The 14,653-nt window shown below is 42.0% G+C and overlaps 1 protein-coding gene across 2 annotated transcripts in view; it reads right to left on the minus strand.

Moving 5' to 3' along the window:
- Positions 1 to 267: 267 nt before the first annotated feature.
- sh3gl3a (SH3-domain GRB2-like 3a) overlaps positions 268 to 14,653 on the minus strand; it is a 46,272-nt gene continuing 31,886 nt past the window's right edge. The window contains exons 2-11 of one of the 2 annotated variants that reach the window (XM_033632774.2): positions 8,595 to 8,663; positions 8,151 to 8,223; positions 7,890 to 8,033; positions 7,570 to 7,703; positions 5,733 to 5,891; positions 4,334 to 4,437; positions 3,832 to 3,956; positions 3,667 to 3,699; positions 2,990 to 3,055; positions 268 to 1,325 (exon numbers count right to left, since the gene is read on the minus strand). In XM_033632774.2, coding sequence (XP_033488665.1) covers positions 1,123 to 1,325; positions 2,990 to 3,055; positions 3,667 to 3,699; positions 3,832 to 3,956; positions 4,334 to 4,437; positions 5,733 to 5,891; positions 7,570 to 7,703; positions 7,890 to 8,033; positions 8,151 to 8,223; positions 8,595 to 8,663 — 1,110 coding nt within the window. In that variant the 3' untranslated portion in view covers positions 268 to 1,122. The remainder of the gene's footprint in view (positions 1,326 to 2,989; positions 3,056 to 3,666; positions 3,700 to 3,831; positions 3,957 to 4,333; positions 4,438 to 5,732; positions 5,892 to 7,569; positions 7,704 to 7,889; positions 8,034 to 8,150; positions 8,224 to 8,594; positions 8,664 to 14,653) is intronic. The other variant, XM_033632917.2, reaches the window with a different exon arrangement.

Consider the following 14,653-nt stretch of genomic DNA (forward strand, 5'->3'; position numbering starts at 1 on the left):
TACAACAACATTGAGGGAGCTGAAATTATCCTCGAACTTTGGCAAGACTTCACTGGAAGGCCTCACAAGGAGTCATAAAAACAGAAAAATGAGGCCTGTGTTCAGACAACACATATATAAAATGCTTTTAAAATACAAAACACAAAATCAGTGGTATTCAGCACCGAGGCGGCCATATTGGAAGTCTTTCTGGGAAGCAGTGGCTGAGAAAATGTGTGCTTTTTTGGGTCAGTTCACCCAAATTTAAACAGATCCAATTTTCTTAGCTTTTCTTTTTTCTTTGTTCAATCTATAAGCACCACAAATTAAATTCCATTCACCTGTGTTAAATTGGAATGGAGTCATTAACTTTGAAGACAATATCTCAAAGCTTGATAAAATAAAACCAAATCCGTCTGCATGGCGTGATACCTGGGGTTGCTTGTCATTAACTCCTGCCTACATTTGTACTTGGATTATTTTAGTTTCTTGTAGCTAGCATGTGGTCAGCACGATGACAGATGTCCACGACAGTTCAAGCCATAGCTATGTGGGATTTGTGGAGCAAACACAAAGCCTCTGTATGACGATGTAATGGGACTGAAAACATCCTGAAATGTATATCACGTTTCTAATGTGACTGTAATGCAAATGAAAGCATATCATTTTTTGAAATGACGAACTCTTCAGTCGTGATGTCCAACGGTGAACTTGAACAAAGATAAGAAGCCTCAGTCTGTAGTGAGGGGGCAAAGACAGGCAGACAGCTCAATGAAATAAACTTCAATCAGTGTAAACGGGGAGCGGAGTCATCTGAGGGACTGACAGGATGGACTACAGAGTTTGACGACTGCTGGACATTTTCACCTCGGTCAGACCCAAAGGACACGAAGGGTCCAACCAAGCAGAGTGTCCCGCTTAATGGCTTGGGTTTCAGTTGGCTTCAGGTTCATAAATATCAACAGAGAAAACAATGTAATCAGCGAAATTTGATCCTAAGTCAGCTCGGGACAAAACTACTACCTCTCTGGCTCGGCCTGGAAATCAGATTTTTTTTCAGCTTCGCCCCCCTCCTTCGCATTTTCAGGCCCGAGTCAGGACAGAGGCAGGACGGAGTCTGCAGATGACTCGATGTGCCGGTCTTCACTGAGGCAGAGGGACGATGACCTCCACGTAGTTGATGGGGAAAAAGCCGGACTCGCCATTGATCATGCCCTCGTACCAGTTCTCGTCTATCTGGTTGGTGAGGATGATGATGTCACCTTCTTTGAAGCCCAGCTCGCCTTCGTTCTCTGGCTCGAAGTCATAGAGAGAGCGGCAACACGGCTGGTCCAACACCTCCAACTCTGCACCGACAGAAAACAATATTACATGACTGTATAACTATTTCACTCCAATGGTTTCTTTCCTACCTTGTATGTTACTTAAGGTTATATACTAAATACTAACGCCAAAATGCATCAAGCAGTGGCGAAGTACAGGTTTCTGCGGCTGGGAGGAGTGTTCGGGTTTTTCAGGAAGGTAGGAATTGTTTGTAACATACGTCAACATGTCATTGGAGTCACAGGACTCTGATTATTGACTGACTATGCTAAAAGTTAGAGACTATCTCCAACTTCTGGTTTGGCCACAGAATCAAATGGCCGCAGCTCAGAGCAACCGCCACAGCTTTCCATAGCCACTGCATGGCAGCTTGCCTCAGGCCGAACTTCACTGCTGCTTGGTGTGTTTTTTTGACACAAGGCTGCAACTTATAATTACTTTCATTAAGTAATTTTTTTAATCACAGTTTTTTCAAAGAAAACAATAAGACAAGTCAATAAAGACAAGAAGACGAGGCAATAAAATGTCTGAAAACAACCTAATATGACGTCTTTTCATTGCTTTGACAAAAACTCCAGCTGCTGATAAAACCATTTAAATGTGGCTGAAAGCCCAGAAATCCCAGTAAGAGGACCTTGAGTGGATGGAGTTTGCTCAGTTGTCAATACTCAGTGCTGATACTGAACTATCTCCATGACAACCAAAGCAAACTCCATTTACTGATGAAGGTCATGAGATGTGGTTAAAAACACATTAAAAAGTTAGTAAGTCGACCTTGAGTTAAGATTTTTTAAAAGATTTTTTTGTCATCTCAATGACAACTGAACAATTCACTGATGAAGAGTGTGAAACACAGTTTGAAAGTGCAAAAAAAAAGCAAGTAAGGGGACCTTGAGGGTTTGCTCATTTGTCAGTATTCAGTATTTATACTGAGACATCTCCATGACAACTGAGCAAACTCCATCCACTGTAGAGGTATAGCATGTTTTTCTACAGGGTTCACACACATTTTTACTTATTAATTTTGTAAAACTTTTTTCATAACGCTTCCATAATATTTTACCCCACATTCATGATAAGTAGTTTAAAAAAGGAGAGGCTATATCGATATCATAGGGCACAATATCTATTACACCAGTATGCTGTGCCTTCAGACAGGCACTGCAGCAAAAATGGAGAATATGGAAAGGAATGCCTTTGTATGTGCACATACAGTAGACACAAAGTGGTAACATTATCTGGCATGAAATGTGTGCTGACGCTGGTGGTCTGTTTTGCAACCTCTTGGCTGTCTTGATGTTTTTTCCCTTCATCATGGCTGACTAGAGCTGCCTCCCCCATGTTGCGTAGCCAACGTGGCCAGGGTCTGCCTCTCTCTTGAGCAGTGTATTATATTTGTCTTTGAAAGTCATGCTGATACGCCACTGGTAGTGCTTGCTAACTTTACTAGCATGTAAACTGTCTGCATACTAGAGCTGCACAATATATTTTTTATCGTCATTCTGATGTCGAATTCAGCAATAACGGAAGCGACTGTAGTTTACAAGATCATGAATTAACTTCACACTCATTTTAAAGTGTTGTTTGACCCTCACATCTGCGTTAAAAGCAGCTGTATCATGGCTTGATAACGCAGGATTCATTGATCAGCACAGATGTGAGTGCAGAGTCAGTGTGTGTTACTCACGGTGAACACTGCCATTGGTAGTGGGGCTGTCAGGCCATGACAGTGGAACAGAGGTTATATGATCAGCTGGGTGAGATGTGAAGACAAATGAAGATGGTGGTGAGCACAGGACAACACAAAACAATGTACACTCTCAGATTATGATGGAAAAATCATCCTAAATGCGCTGTTAAATCTGCAGTGTGAAACTCCACACTGCAGGAACACTAGTTGTATCTGACATACACCAGCAGAGGGCAGCAATGTTTTCTCAGTTTCTGCCAAGGAAGAGATGAGGAGGTAAATCTCTTTTCACCTGGTATCAACATGTGTGCTAACCACATTGACTCCACTTTAAAATAAGGAGCTTAAACAGACAAAATACATGCCCTCAGTTTGTCAGCACACAGGTTGAATTATGTTTCTAGATCTGAGTGAGCGATCGAGCTTCCTTTACAGTTACAGCTTGAGTTTAACAACAAACACAAAGGGTTTGTCAGGATACCAGTGGATCAAGTGAGACGTTCACTGTCAGTAAATATTCTATAACAGTGTGCATGATGATCTGCATTTGGTGAGGGAAGAGAAATACACTGAGTGCATTACATGTGATCCAGCCACAGCGTGTGTGAGACGTCAATAGCAGGTGGGGGGGAGCACACATGAGCAGGGCCTTAACACTACAAAGGAATACCTACTTTTCCCATTGACTGTGTGGTTGATCTGGATATCTGTAAGGGATAACAGAAATAAAATGTACACTCGAACTGAAAGCAAACAATGAAGATGGGGCTGACAGAGAAAATCACAGAAAAGAAAGAAAAAGCAGGGGTGAGATAAAGACGGGTGTGTGGCAGCTGTACCGGTGGATTTGAGAGAGGAGCTGTAGGTCAGTCCGTTGTGCTGACTGTTGTCCAGGGTCTCCATGCTGCTCCTGACGGACTTTGGTTTGAACTCTCTCTTGGGCCGGCTGCTGGCTGTGGATATCCTGAGGTGAGAGGATAACAGGGTGATAAAAACTTGTTCCATTCGGCAAAACAAATCAGTTTTCTCATACATCACAGGATGAGAGAAAAGTATCATTTGGGTTTTGGTAGTGAAACACAGATATTTCATTGGCTGTGGTATTAAGACAGTTAGTACGATGCGGAGCACTAATCATGGCCGCTCTCGGATTGATCCCACGTGTTGACAAAAACAACACACAGTCAGTGTGTGGCTGTTAATGTGCCTCCATTATGACAAAGAACATTGAGTGAAATGACTTTCTGAACAGCAGGACCAGAGCGAAGCTGTGACGCTCCCACAGGGCATGAACACTGCAGAGTAATTACTAACAGCAAAGTGAAGTGTGGCCTTCAGTACCTCTTCTGCAGCTTTCCGCTGAGCTCCTCCAGGATCTCACACGACTGCCTGTGGTACTCTACAGCCGCCTCGATCAGTGCTGCCAGCTGGCTCACCTGCTCCACCTGTTGGCCACAGGAAAACACAAAAACACGTGCGTTAAATTCCCCTCTAGCAAAGTGACATAACTCCTTAAAAACACTCTGGCACACACAAATAAAAAAACTCACAGTGTTAAGTGGTGATGTGACTTTCTGTATACTGAACGTCAGCGCACTGGAAAATAATAACTAGGCCTGTCTCTTCACAACGTAGTGTGACTCACACTGAAGTCTGAGGCTAAATTCTAAAATCTTCATCTTTATTTCAACAACTGCAGTAAAAATATAACCTGTCTGTTATTTGTTTATTTAGATGTCTACAAATGAGCACATATGTACAATTTTTCATGAAAACTTTGTCATAGTTGCACCAGACAAACTTGATGAGCGTATCTTGTTTGGGATGAGGTCAGATCAGGACTCGACATGTATCACGCGTCTCCAACTTGCTCCTGGGACTCACGCTGAGTGGAGCGTTCACATATCACTGAACACAATCCCACCTCAGAGCAGGGTTTGACTGCTTACTCATGCAGCACTAACTTTCAGAAAAAGGTAAACTCCTAGGAGAGAGTGCGACGTCTGTGTTTTACAGCACTGACAGATGAAATGATTTGCAGTTTTCTGACAGCTGCAGTCGGACAGACTGAGCTGAGAAAAACAGAATGAACATAGCTCAGCGCATCAAGTGCACTGCAGCTCGTCAACAGATGACCACACAAAATTATTACCATTTTTATTGAAAGATCTGTACCTCCTCCACCTCTGCGTTAGCTTAAAATCATGTGTGGACACAGACTAATTAAAGTTGATTTCCCACCTGAATATCTTTTTGGCCATTGTCTTTATATTAACGGGACTGTGGGTCGTTTAGCTCGGGATATTTCATGACTTCAACAACAAGTCTCTCCTCATCCATTGTTCATCACACAAGAGAGACACAGCAACAGCTACAGAGGTCTCTTTATGCATCAGAGGTGAGGAGGGGAGTCGAACTGCCATAGGAGCAGAGAAAGAGCTGCTACAGGAGCTGGTCTGTACAAGAAGAGAGCGAGTGGGGGAAAATGAATTTCATACTCGGGGTGATGGCAGCATAAGCCTTCATCTTCTCTTAAACATCAACCTTAAAATGTTAACACACTGGTGTGGGGTTGTACATTTAAAATAACAGGGGCGTTGTTCACTGCTGGTGTGTTTTGGCCTTAACTGTGTGGTAAAGCATCAGTTTTGTTATTAGTTTATTGACATGTTTTAATTGCCTTATGTTTAATACTCCCCAATTTGTCTATTATTTATTTAGAAGTCCTGTCCTGTCTTACATCATTCTCCAGGAAGTTGAACATGCTCCTCTCGGCCAGCTCTTTGCTCTCGTCAAACTTCTCCACAGCCTGTTGGATCTCCTCGTCTGGAATCTTCCCCTGACGCTTCTTCTTATAGTCAAAGTCTAACCGGCGGCCCTCCAGCTTCTTCAGGTGGTGCTGCAAACACAAACAACACGTGTCAAAACTGTTCTTCTGCAAACTCTCTGACTGACATAACAATATCAGTAACAATACAAACTCACACATCCTGCATTTTCCCTGGATTTTGCGCTCTTGACTTTCATGATATTCTTTGGTACAGACAGCTGCAGATGTGATGCAGCGGCTCAGAGGAGGAGGAGACTTTCCACCATAAGGCTCCGAGATAACATTATCTTCTCTCTTTTGCTTGAAAGTGGTGATTTTACAGCTCACAGCAACTTAATACAGCACAGTCTCTGGCTTTTGTTTGATATGTAGTATCAGAAGAAAATGTTGATCCACATTTCCGATCCATTGTTATGACAATTAGCTTGTTTGCTACACTGCGTGAATGAAATATGTCACACTGAATGTCCTGGTTAGCCTGTTCAAACTTTACAAGAAAAAAACAAAAACAAACAAACAACAAATTGTTGAATATTCATATTAAAGTTAAAACTTTAACTTTAATATGAATATATTGAAAAGCTAAATCTGATTGGACTGACATAATTCTGAGTCAAGTACAGCCCTACTCTCTCGTGACCATGCTATCGTGCAGGAATTTAACCTGATATTTTAGACACTAAAGAGATAAGGCTCCAACTACTTTTGAAGTTTCATTAGGGCTGGGCTGTAAACCCATTCGTACTGAAAACCGGTTCGTATTTTCGTTATGAAATGAATTTTTCAATACCGGTGAATAGCCCAAACAATGTCCAGAATGTGCGCGGCGGGAAAGTGTTTCAGTGGTGACCCATTTCACCGCTGCATACCACAGGCGTGCTAGAGCTGGCGAGAGTGAGAGCATAGAGAAAAGTTTAGAGGCGAGAATGGTTGCGGGAGAGAGTCCTGAAAGCAAAGCAACTGTACACGATGACCCAGAAGAACTCATACCAAAAAGAGCAGTATTTCCCCTGTATGCAACTACACACCGCCGTTTACAACTCTCCTCTGCCCTCTTGGGTCGCATTTTCCTGACCGAAGGCGACCCGAGTCCAAGACAATTATAACCAAGCATGGCAATAATGGAGCGGAGCCTGTGTTGCATTCAGGCGTCACGTAAATAACAAATTCCAGCACTTGAATAGGCCATAGCAAAACACAGCAGCATGTCAAGTGGGCCGAACCCGAGCAAAATACCGTCAAATACCATGAAACCGATATGATTTAAAAAAAAAAAAAAAAAGTGATATGAAAATTTTGTCATACCGCCCAGCCCTAAGTTTCATTAAAAAGTGAGTGAAACAAATCAACCACAGACTAACAGTCATAAATAATAAAGTAATAGTGCTTATAATCAGTTGTTCATGAGTTCTTTGTGAAACCAGATAAAATTAATAAACACCCCAGGTTCAGCGCAAGCAGCATGACCTCCTGTCTTTAACGGGTGGTTTTATGGTGTGGTATTAATAGCGGGATCAAATGAACCGAAAACCTAAAACACACTGTTTGCATACTGTAAATGAAATGACTGTAACATTAAAGCAGATGCACGATCACACTGCTCCGACAACAGATTACAAACACTTCTTGGCACATCCTGGAAGTGTTGTCACATTTCCCCTGTGGTGCAAACACTCATCAGAACAGAATTATACTGTAGCTTGTGTTTCACTTTGTATAAGTTCAGTTACAGGACGCTGTGACGTACCGTGATCTCTTTGAGGTCCTTGTCCTGTAGATTCTGCAGAGGGTCAATAAAGTTCTGTTTGACGTTTATGTCCAGAGAGTCCTTCACATCTGCCATCTGCCTCATGGCCTCACCCATGTCCACCAGAGCACAGCCTGCAGGACAGAGAGACAAATACTCATTTTGAAACCCTACATTTAGTGGATTCAAAGTCTAAAATTTTCAGGATAGAAATTTCTCACTTGCCCCTTTAGTCACTTTGCTTTTAAATATTAACTTGTTATAATATTTCAGTGCTTTCCGCCACTATCTAAGAATTTCTGGAACATGAGAAAGAGTACCAAAAACGGAGTCCTCTCCCAGCTCATGGCCGTAGCGCAGCATGCAGTCTCCCAGCAGGCCTTCAGTCTGAGGGTAGCCGGTGGTCTTCACCTGTCCTCGGATCTTTGATACTGTGTTCAGCATGTTCAGTTTGGCTCGAGAGGCTGCGATGGAAAACAATGAATAAATCACATATTGGACTCATTTTGCGTCACAGTGTAAAATGTAGTGGCAGATTAAATAACAGCAAAATAAAGTATGATGCATCTTTTTTTTGTTACCTGGGTTAGGCTGGAGGTATTCTTGTGTTTTGGCCAAGAGGTCAAACACAGACTTGTTGGTCACGTCAATTTTCTGATGAGAGCGAGACAAGAACGTTAAAAATTAGAGATATTGTAGTTGTGTGTAAATATTTTCTTGTTCTATAGAGTATTTGAAACTTTACATTCAGTTCATGATTCATTTTAAACTGGGCTCATTATCAAAAATTACTAGTAATTGTTTTAATATCGGCATAGTTACTTCTAGTTACTAGTTACTGCTTGTTTGTTTTGGACATTGAAATTTAGAAAATCAGTGACCATCACCGAAGCTGAAGATGAGTAGAAAAGGACTTTCAGTTGGACACTCTTATCTCCTGCCTGTACTAAATGAAATCAACCCAGTGCCACCATGTGTAACGCTATACATTATGTTACCTGCTGAGCAGACAGTACTGAACTCACCCTCTCCATCTCCATGAAGTCTTCATCGAGCTTCGTCCCCTCTGCCCCGCTGATCTTTTCACTGAGTAGCTGCACAAAGAGAGCAGAGAGAGAATTAAGGAGGACTCAGAGACACAAAGGGTCAGGACGAGGGTTAATCTTTTAACATTTTTGTTTGTCTCATTTTACAGTTTCAACAGTACAGTGCTTGACTTGATATTTATTAGCTAAATTTAGGACATTTGTGTCCAAAAATAAAAGTAATCATATCTCAGTAAAGCCGCGACCCAGCAGTTGTTCCATTATTCACTGTCTAGCATCATCAGGCTTTGTCTCTAGATGACATCATCCTCACAATCTGTCTCTCTGCTGTTCAGGATAAATAAAGTTAAGCTGTACAATATCAGGAAAAGAACATGCTGTATAGAGCCAGTTACAATAACCACATCACCGCAGCCTTGGAGTCACCACCTTCATCAATGCGTTTTTTTTCTCAGCTGATAAATGTAATTCATTGAATACTGTGCTACTTTGGCTCTGACGCAGCTGACTGTCTCTGCCTGCAGTCACCTCCATTATAAACAGACCCAGCTGCACCTGTTGGTCACAAACACTGTGTGTGTTTCCTGCTTGGTGGATCAAATCATTGATTGGTTGAAGGGATAGTGCACCAAAAAATAAAAATTCAGCCATTATCTACTCACCCATATGCCGAGGGAGGCTCAAGTGAAGTTTTAGAGTCCTCACATCCCTTGCGGAGATCCAAGGGGAGAGGGGGTAGCAACACAACTCCCCACTATGCCCAAATTCAAACGTCCAAAAACACATAATTGAAACCACAAAATATCTCCACATGAGACCAGCCTGTGAAGCACACATGAAGGCGGTGCCCATGTCTCACGGCCTCGCACAAGCGCGCACACATGAGCGCAGTGTACAGAGAGGCAGTCAGAGCTACAGGCTACAATGAGGCTAAAAACAGAGTTCAAATGACGTTTTTCCAAACAACTTTTTATGTCGGGGCTTCAGGACACTTGGATCACTACGGACGAGCAGTATGGAGATATTTTGTGGTTTCAATGATGTGTTTTTTGGACGTTTTAATCTGGGGCGCCGTCAGCCTCCATTAGGTGGAGTTGTGTTGCTACCTCCTCTCCCCTTGGATCTCCGCAAGTGTTGTGAGGACTCTAAAACTTCACCTGAGCCTCCCTCGGCATATGGGTGAGTAGATAATGGCTGAATTTTCATTTTTGGGTGCACTATCCCTTTAAGTCAGATGCAACCTTTTCTTGAACTATGTCGAGGTACAATAAAGTCTAACCCAAACCCAAACCAACTGTTCAGAAACTGCTAGACCGGTTTACATTTAGAACATGTGACTTGACTGTGAGTGAGTGTCAGCTCTCTGTAGCTCTGAAGCAGCTTCTTCTCTGCTGCACCACGTCTTATGTTTCAACTTTGACACAGTTAATCAGGACTTTTCATGACTTTCGTTATTGCTTTGTAACAGATGTGACTTAAAATGCTGCAAAGTACAAAACGTGAGACAAAAGGGACAAAAAGGTCCGTGACTCTGATGAAGATATGCCTCCTTTCAGCTTGTTAGCATTGGACCTTTTTCCTGTTGACCTATTACGTCCCAGACCAAACAATCGCCACTCTGTGTTTTTCTTCCATTCATGTATTGACTCCTCGTCTGTCCAAAAAATGGTTCTGGAACGATTCTGGATGTAGATTTCACCACGCTGTTACCAGCTTCATCTTTTGTTACACATTTATTGCTATTCCACTTCTCAATCAAAGCCCAGAGCAGTAACTGTGGAGCATGTGCAGAGCACCTCGGTCAGTTTGGGTCTGACTGGAGTAATTTGACTCCCAATAACATTATCTGGGTGTGTCAGTCCGACTTTGAGAAATCTGATTTAGTACGATTTCAGTTGGACTAACATGTTTACATGTACTTTAAAAGTCCAGTTTAAGTCAGACTAACACAACAAATCCATTTTCTCTAATGTCATGTAAACTAGTGGTTCCCAACTGGTGGGTTGCCGTCCAAAAGTGGGTCACAGGTCCATTCTGAAAGGACCGCAAGTGACTCACAAAGTTAGTAAAAAAAACACACTTTATTTTTAATTACAGTAAATTTCCAGCACAGATTTAGTTGTTTAGGAAATTGACAGTTTCAGTTACTGGCACTAGATGGTATGAGGACATCCACGATCGACACACTTCTGACCCTGCATGGTTTTAAAGGGTGTATCAAACAGAGGAATGGGACTTTGACACAATTCCCTGGCAGATTTAAAGAGGATTAAAATTCTGTGCACATAAATAGTGGACTAATACTGAAAGATTTGGGGCAGTTGGCCAGCTACAGTATTACTGCAGGTCAGTCACTGAATTCTACAACTGAAACATCAAGCTTTACCTAATTTATGAGTTACTGTAATTATGTGTTGTAGTTTTCTTTCTGAGGAGCTCACTTTCATATCATTCTTCCTCATGCACCTCTACTTCATCAGAGATTTTCTGCATTACCAAGACAACCTTTGAAGAACCCTAATGGGAGCAACCACCTACTTCTGTCTGTTATTTCTTTGGGGGATGTTGCATAATTCTTCTTTTTCTCAAGGCTTTTTCAGTCTTCTACTTATCTCTACAGTTAGGGGACCTTTTATGCTCATTTTCAGGTCCATACTTGTATTTTGGGTTTCTACTAGAACATCTTTACACACCTTAATGTTCAAAAAACACTAATTTCTTCATACTGTCTGTGCTATAACACCTGTATTCACCCTCTGTCTGAAATGCATTTTCTAAACCAAAAACTTCTCAACTGAACTTGTTCCACCAGGAGTATGATCAAAATCAGGGAGAAATGAACAACATCAGCACCCAAGATTCCTTGAAGTTAGCATGACGCTACATGTAGCAGTTTAGGCTACATAATGTACACACTTGCAGTAGCGTGTATTCAGAACAGTCTGCTCACAGCGATTACTTTTACAGACGTTCACCTCATTTAATACGAACATCTGACAGTGTATAATCATACACACTGCTCAAAAACATTACTTAATCATCACAGTATAGCACCAAGTCAGTTAAACTTCAGGGATATCAATCTGTCCATTTAGAAAGCAAACCTTTCACATAGCCGCTATATTATGGAGCTGTCCCTCCAAACGCGGCAGTCCAAGGGCCTGTCCCAATACCCCTCCTTAGCCCTACCTTAGCCCTACCCCTACATTTGTGCGTTCCCACGAGGGGTAGGGGTGTCCCAATTCCTTTTTGCGTGTAGGGGTAGGTGGCATAACAAGGGGTAGTGGGTTTGAAACTAGCCCTTCGGAGCGAGGGATTTCAGATGCTGACTTGTCAGCGAGGGGTAGACGTCGCCATGGCTACCACCGAGCAAGAGACAGGGGAAAAAGCTCATACATAGCTAACATTACCGTTGTCAGGTTGCTTGTTAGCTAGCTAGCTAGCTCGCATTATCTGGCTTCTGTCATCTGTCCTGTTCTGCAAAATTCTTGCATTTTTCACATTACGATAACACACCAGCTAGTATAACTATGCTGCCTCGTAATGTTAGCTGGTTAGCTAGCTAGCTAGATAGCAGAAGTCCCCTGTCGTTCATCAAACGAAGCATGATGAATACAGCAAACGTAATAGGTAGGATGAACTCTCTCAATGGATGACACAACACAACTGCAGGGTCTTCCTTTGGGAGCAGTTTAGTAAAGTGGCTGCAGGTACGTGGCAGACGGTGACAAAGGGTGCTGCGGCACAGACACAGCACAGCTAAAAGTAGTCCAATTAGCAGCTCTGCGAACAGCACAACCTTTAACAGGAAGCTCATAAGTGGGAAAACCTGGAGATCGACCCAGAATAGAAACAAGACTTGAGTCACCAGGACTGGTGCTGTGTGGCAGGGTTATCAGTCGTCACATATGGAATATGATGATTAATGTAACTGAAGAACAGATGCTCAAACACTTTAGAAGCAGGGTCTTGATATTGGCAGACAGCACAAGGCTCCACATTCAAAGGGAACATGAACCCAAAGCAACTTTGAACATGATTAAAGCAGTGTGCATCACAACACGCCCCCTCTTCTCAGGGTCAAACCTTAGTCAAATCCAAACACAAACACATTATAAACTATACTGTAGGCTGGGATCCGAGTACATACTCTCTCTCATCAAAGTGGTATTCACAAATATTCATAAATCAACTTAGAAATCATAGCAAAAACGTCATGTATTATGAGGTCTGACCACAGGACATTCTGCTTACCCGATGACGTGTCTAATTACTATGAGGAAAGTCAAACTGACACCGATCAAACAGTCATACCTGGAAACTACCATGTCATTTACAACTCCAGTTAGTCATCATTTCAAAAGGAAATCCTCGGAGCAGCGCTGTAAATGACACATAAATGACGCCGTGATCGGCAGTCAGGCCTCAGTGGCTGAGTATCAGTCATACTGTCGCACCAGATAGCTGGCATGTGATCACAGCCTCCTTATCTTCCACTCACCAAGGTCTGTATTATCTATGATCACTGAGCTTGTAATCTCTTCCAGCGACCAGCTTACTATAGCAATAACATTACAAGAAATCTGAACAGTGCTACAGATTTCTCTTAACTGCTCAGGCTCATGCCAGCCACCAGGCTAATGTGTACAGTAATGGTATAACATTACAACAATGTTACTGTGAGTATGGATAGTTGACTTGCGGCTATTTCATTAGAATGAAACGGCCAGAAGTTAACAGACATAATTTAAACAAAACTTTAATCCATAACATGATGTCTGCCTGAGCTGTGTCAGATTTTCCTCAGCAGTGGTTGTTGATTACATTACACAGATGTAGAAACATTTCTATATGGTTTTCAGCAATGAAGACAACAACTCCCACAATCCCACGCTACTTTACGACATCATCAAAGTCCATCTCTCATTACTGTTTAAATTGAGAGACCCTGAGCAGCAGAAATGACATTTTCTGCATTTAATTTACATCCAGGTGATGAAAGCTCACATTGTGCCTTTCTTACCGTCAGCTGTCTGGCAGATTTTAACTGTTCTGGAGCACAGAGTATAAAAATGTGTTCATGTTTCTCTCCTGACACTTTAAGAATAAACATTACATTGATCGCCCCCAGGCCAGTCAGTGTAATTATCAAAGTGCCAACGTGGTGAAGAAAGACATTACTTTTATCAAAGGTGGATCCAAGACATCCAAGATATCAGCCATTCAGGTCGGGGCTGATGTTCAGACTAATGACTTACTTGTTAATTCAATTATTTAAATGACCTGAATCTACTGATTTGACTTGAAGAGAGTTTTGCAGGGTTATTCAGTTATTGTTTAGAGTGCAACAGTGTTCTGTCACATCACCACCATATGTTATGTTTCTATCTTAGTGCCAATATTAACTCTGTTTTGTTTTTATATTGGACTGTATTTTACAGTTTTGCTGAAGCAATAAGTTATCATTTCATCTCTTCAAAAAAACAAATCTTGTTTTTACTCACTTTATACTGGTGTTTAGGGCTGCCCCCTAATAGTCCACCGAACGCTAGTCGACCAGAAAGCTCATTAGTTGACAAGATTTCATTGGTCGCTTAGTCGCAGGAAAAACAAATGTGAAACTTTATATGGAGCTGTGCCCTGTCAAAATAAATCCAAACCTATTATGACTGGATCAAGTGTGACTTTAATTTGAAAGGACAGACACAGAAGTGTCCACGCTCAGCAGTCAGACAGGAGTCAGGTTAATTTCCAGGGCTGGTACCTGCAGTTATTCCACAGGCTAGTTAATAACATGTCGGGCAGGAAATCCAAAGTGTGGGATCATTTTGAGAAGGTGAAGGACGAACCCAAGGTGATATGTAAACTCATCTTCATTGGTCGACTACAAACATGACGTATCATCTGAAACATGGAAGTAGCTACATGCCCATTAGCCCACAGCGTCATTAACAGGCGGCTCGCTCAGTGTGTGACGTGCACGTGGAGATAAAATATAGGCCTATATTAATGAAGGTTCATTAGTACAGTTTGTATTT

This window comes from Epinephelus lanceolatus, chromosome 2, assembly GCF_041903045.1.
Source record: "Epinephelus lanceolatus isolate andai-2023 chromosome 2, ASM4190304v1, whole genome shotgun sequence".
In the NCBI taxonomy this organism is placed as follows: domain Eukaryota; kingdom Metazoa; phylum Chordata; class Actinopteri; order Perciformes; family Serranidae; genus Epinephelus; species Epinephelus lanceolatus.